We start from the raw sequence: 4,910 nt of genomic DNA on the forward strand, positions 1-4,910 counted from the left end.
GACTGAAACTGTAACTGTACTGTAATCTCAATTTGTGTTCCATAGAAGAATGTTAGTCATATGGGTTAGGAAAGACAATTTCATTTGTAGGTGAACTGTCCCTTTAATATTTCAGTAGTCCTCATATACATGCTCATCCACATTGGATTCCCTTCAGCCTACACCACCTCAGCTTTGAGCCTGCACCGAACATGTTGACATCTTCAAGTGTTGTTTTTTTTCAAACACTGCACAGAGAAACCATTCAACACACATCATTATGCAAAGGAAAGACACAGCGACAGTAACTGGGTTCTGTTTAATGAGGACACAACACTTCCCATTTTCATTCATGGATAAGAAGGATTTGCTGTATGTCAAATTAAGTTTAAACTGGGTGATTACATCTGTTGAAGTAAGAGGTGACCTTCCTGCTTTTTGAGACCTGATGCTCTTGAAGTGGGTTGAAGGTGGGAATGGGGGGTTGAAGCTGTCTTTGACGTCCAGGTGGAGAAATAATGTACTAGGCAGGTTTCTGATGTAAGCTCTTGGCCCGTTTGAACCAAGAGCTTCTCATTTGGTAAGGAATAAACACACTATTGCTAGACCACTGAAAACAATGTACATTCATGTAAAAGAAAACACACACTGGTAGTTCATTATATATTTTATTCTACTTAAAATGCGAGTTTTCATAATTTAAAAACACATTTACAAAAATACATTCTATAAAATATAATATAGTCAACAATTTCAATACAAACTGACACACTTGTCCAAACACTCCTTGCTTAAGGCACCAAGCCAACATGATCATGTTAAAATGTGTCAGAATACAATAAAAGTCTATTCACTATCACTCACTGAGAGATCAAAGAAACCAAGTGAAATGTCTCTTAAACTATAACAAACACACTAACCACCAGTGACTATTAGCTGCAAGATGGGGATTTTTGTACCATTTGGGTATTTCCCAAAATGTATTGTTAAGTTTTTGCTTCTTATTTTTTGTTCAAAGTTTTTTAGCTGAACTACCAGACTGCTTTGCAGTCATGCTAATAGATTTTGTAAATGCTTGATGAAAAAGATGAAAGAGTTCACCTTTTTCATATGCGCTGCATTACTTTTGTTTTTAAATGACCCAAATATCAAGCATTAATTTAATTTTACTTTGATTTAAAATAATTCCCACCAGACATTGTAGCGTCACCTTAAACTGTGAGTACACCCAACATTCATTACAATTGTTAAAATGTTTTGTTCTAATTGAATAGTTCGTCCAAAATGAAAGATTTATGTTATATTCAGTATGCTATAAAACTTGTTGTACATCCAGTAATCTACAATGATAAGAGTCCAACAGCTATTTATGTAATGGAAATGACAGCAAAGCTGACATTTTATAAACACGTAATTGTAAGTGCTCATGTTAATCATCTATTACAATGAAAAGGTTTACAACACATCCCTTGTGCATCAACAGAGAAAATGGAAGTATCACAGAAAACTGGACGTTTAAGCAAAAAGATGAGATGCAGTATTTAAAAACTTAACCTTACTGTTTGCACTTTCTAAAAAGTGCAAACCATAGACAATATGCCTCTTCATGGTAAATTCTGGTGTCAAAACCACAACAATGTCCATATGTTGCTATTTCCCTGTGATCGATCCTTCGAGTCTATCTACAAGCACATGTCTCCACAGACATGTTTGGGTAGATCTTCAATACAATGTTTTTGCTCTCATCTAGAAATAGTACACTGAGAGATTTCATCTTCTCTGGGACACAGCAGGGTTCTGGGATCCCTGAAACTATTCCGACTGCCTTGACTATGCTCTGTATGGTTGCATGGTTGGAGGGGCGGACCACCTGAAAAAGGGCAGAAAAAAGAACAAAATTATGGTAAGTGTTTGGATAGGCAACTTTTTTCGCTTTAAGGAGCAGAGGAAATCATGTCTTACAACACCCTTCAATTATTTAGAATAGCTTTTAAACTGGCTCATTTTAAAAAGAGGAAAGAATTTTTTTTGTCCAAACTGCCCTTAAAACCCCCATTAGGCACACAATTACTTGACTATAACTACACATAAAGTTGGTGTGCGTTAGTTGTGCTGGAACTGAAACCTTTTCTGAAGAAATTCTTTGTTTAAAATCTCTGGCTAAAAAAGCTATTTTAACCATAGTCATTTTCAAATAATTCATCATGTCTATACACATTTTACACATGCTGATTCTCAGTCTAATTCTCTGACCTTTGGTATGGGGAATTCACATGTTCCTGCGCAGTAGTAGGCATCAAAAGACTTGGGAGACAAGATCCATTCGTTCCATCCGATATCTGCAAAGTCCACCTTCAGATATCTTCTGGAACAGCTGCGAGGCACTTTCCACTGTCTCATCTGAGCCTTCTTCATGGTTTTCTCATCAAACTTGAGAACCTGAGATTTGCTGAATCCATCAGTGTGCTCCTTGCCTTTCCTCTGACGCTCTTTTTTGAAGGGCTTTGGCTTGAGTGCAAAGTAAGCACTTTCCCACATATCATGCTGTTTGAAGCTGTTGTACTCCACCTTTGGGAGCTCATTGCTCTCAATGGGATCAAGGAAGTCCAAACTCAGTTCCCTCTTTACACGTGTGTCAGGTGAATAATCTGGAGATTGAGTTGGATGCTGGTCTACAAGTAAAGGGTCGTATCTCTGTAGGCTCATGGCCACGCTGTTGGGCTCTGATATGGCCATATCATTAGCATACACCAACAAGTACGGAAGGCTGGAGTATGAGAGCTGGTCCTGATACCTTTGATACTTCTCGCCATAGTCCAACTCCACTGTGATCAAAAGGTGATTTTTATCTCGGGCCTCCTTTATAATGACAGACACATCCTTGGTCTGCCAGGTCCCACGTCTATGAGGAACGACAGTGATGTTTCCGAGTAGTGATCCCGAAGAGGGAGACCAGAAAAGAAGATGAAAAGGTGGTAGCTGAGGGAAGTTCTGGATGCGACAAGAGGGGTTCTTGAAGCGCTTGCAGAACCAGGATCTCTGCCGTGGCCGTTTGTCGAAAAAGAATTGAAATGTGGATGTGAGAATCACCTCAGACTCCTGAAGGGAAGTTAGATTCAGCTGGTACAAGACCCTTTGCTCCACATTCTCTGCAGAGATTTGAGAGAAACTGCTGAGTTACATACTAATTATGAAAATGGGCTCAAACAACAGGCTTCTTGTTCCATGTGTATGGCTTTGGAGAAGGCATAAGGAAGTGAGGAGACATGTTACTCCTAGACCAGACATATGGAAGTGTTTATTGAGGTTGCCCTAAGAGTTAAAGAGCCTTCAACAATCAACAAGTCTTTTAATCGGGACTGATTAAATGATTAAGCAAACTGCAGAAAAAAACTTTAGACTATTTTATCAGGACATTAACATGCATACTGTGATTTAAATTGATAACATGCAAAAACACTTTAAATGCAACAATAGCCTAATTATAAGCCTGCTCCTTGATATGCAAAGATATTACGTACTGACTAACTTCTCAGCTTTTATGACCCACCAGTGTGTTGATCTGAAATCCTATTTAGCCCATAATTGAATGGAATCAATAGTTTAGGTTAAATTTCAGTGTGGACAAGTGATCACATGCCTTCTGAGATCTACTCATACAATACAATTCCCTTGATAGTTCACAGTTTCAACACACAACTTTCATACAGGCTTACTTTTAAGATATGTTTGTCATCAAGCAACAAGCAAACCAAAACCAGAAGATAAAAAGTCAGTCAGAAGATAGAATTAAGCCAAATAACAGGCAATGTACAATTCAATATGTTTAAATAAATTTAAATTGGCTTTTTATAATGTGACAAAATATAATCTGAACATTGTTAACTGCTTACCAGGTTTTGCTTTAAAGCTTCTAACAGTATTTCCTTCTTTGGGTCGATTAAGTTTAATGTTGTACTTCTCGTACAGTTGAAACATATGTTGCGTGAGTGCGTCTGTGGCAGTGAGCGCGTCCGTCGGGACGTCCAGTATGTCGCTGTCGCGCGCACTTCTCCAAACAGCGTCTGATGCGCCAGTATCGGAACCAACCCAAAACAGGAGCAGGTGCATCAAAAACTCACATTTCAATGTCATGTTGAAAAGAGAGAATTAAATTAGTTTCCAGATGAGAGTTCGAATGCCGTGTAGATTCTAAAAACACTGATATATATTAAAACATACTTTTACGGTATTATAAAAAATGACGTTTTTCCAATTATGCGGTTTAGAGTGCAGCTGTTTACCCCCCGCCTTTTAACGCAGCGCAGAATGGAAGTTACAGTGTTCTACCAGTCTCATGTATAACGTGTTATATACATCACTAATTTCTTCTGACCTCCACAATCCACGGCACCAGGCATAAGCTGAGTGAGGTGCTGACGTATCCGCCTATCAGCCAACTGGAGCTGCTGCTACACTACACCCGAACCAGCAGGAGGCCAACAAGAGGACAATCTAGCAAACATGGTCATTCAAAGCCTTATGGTAACGCAATTCGATTGTGCTTTCTGTCTTTCTTTCTTTCTTTCTTTCTTTCTTTCTTTCTTTCTTTCTTTGTACTATAAGGAAGGCACCAAATGCATAAAGGCAGAAGGCTACTTAAAAATATTTTTAAATATTTGTGAGTGCTTTTATTGGATTTAATTATAGTGAATTCATTCAGTATATGAAGCAAACTAGGGGAACAGCCCGTCACCTCTGTGTTTTGTGTGGAGTGTCTGCAGTGCAGTGCCAACAATGCTGGTTCTGTGAAAGCCCAGGGCTCCAGTGGAGAGACCATAACAAGCTCAGCCGTTTGGGTCATTGCGTGCCATTAAACACCTCCTGTGGCCCCTGGGGACCCTACTGGAGACCCCCTTTTTAATTCACACTTGAATGTGTTTTAAATCTGC

General features: G+C 39.0%; 1 protein-coding gene across 1 annotated transcript; it reads right to left on the reverse strand.

The window, feature by feature from the left end:
• Window positions 1-634: 634 nt before the first annotated feature.
• Window positions 635-4,566, reverse strand: gdf10a (growth differentiation factor 10a). The gene is made up of 3 exons (XM_052151340.1): window positions 3,873-4,566; window positions 2,233-3,128; window positions 635-1,849 (listed from the first exon to the last, which is right to left on the reverse strand). The coding sequence occupies exons 1-3, from the start codon at window positions 4,111-4,113 to the stop codon at window positions 1,658-1,660; spliced, it is 1,329 nt and encodes a 442-aa protein (XP_052007300.1). The 5' UTR covers window positions 4,114-4,566; the 3' UTR covers window positions 635-1,657.
• Window positions 4,567-4,910: the final 344 nt, after the last annotated feature.

This window comes from Xyrauchen texanus, chromosome 20, assembly GCF_025860055.1.
Source record: "Xyrauchen texanus isolate HMW12.3.18 chromosome 20, RBS_HiC_50CHRs, whole genome shotgun sequence".
Classification (NCBI taxonomy): domain Eukaryota; kingdom Metazoa; phylum Chordata; class Actinopteri; order Cypriniformes; family Catostomidae; genus Xyrauchen; species Xyrauchen texanus.

Excerpts from the sequence above, each read along its gene's own strand:
- gdf10a (XM_052151340.1), bottom strand. The coding sequence starts at position 4,113 with ATGACATTGAAATGTGAGTTTTTGATGCACCTGCTCCTGTTTTGGGTT. Across the intron at positions 3,129-3,872 it reads AAGCTTTAAAGCAAAACCTG|AGAATGTGGAGCAAAGGGTC; the intron begins GTAAGCAGTTAA and ends AAATCTCTGCAG. Across the intron at positions 1,850-2,232 it reads GTGAATTCCCCATACCAAAG|GTGGTCCGCCCCTCCAACCA; the intron begins GTCAGAGAATTA and ends GCCCTTTTTCAG.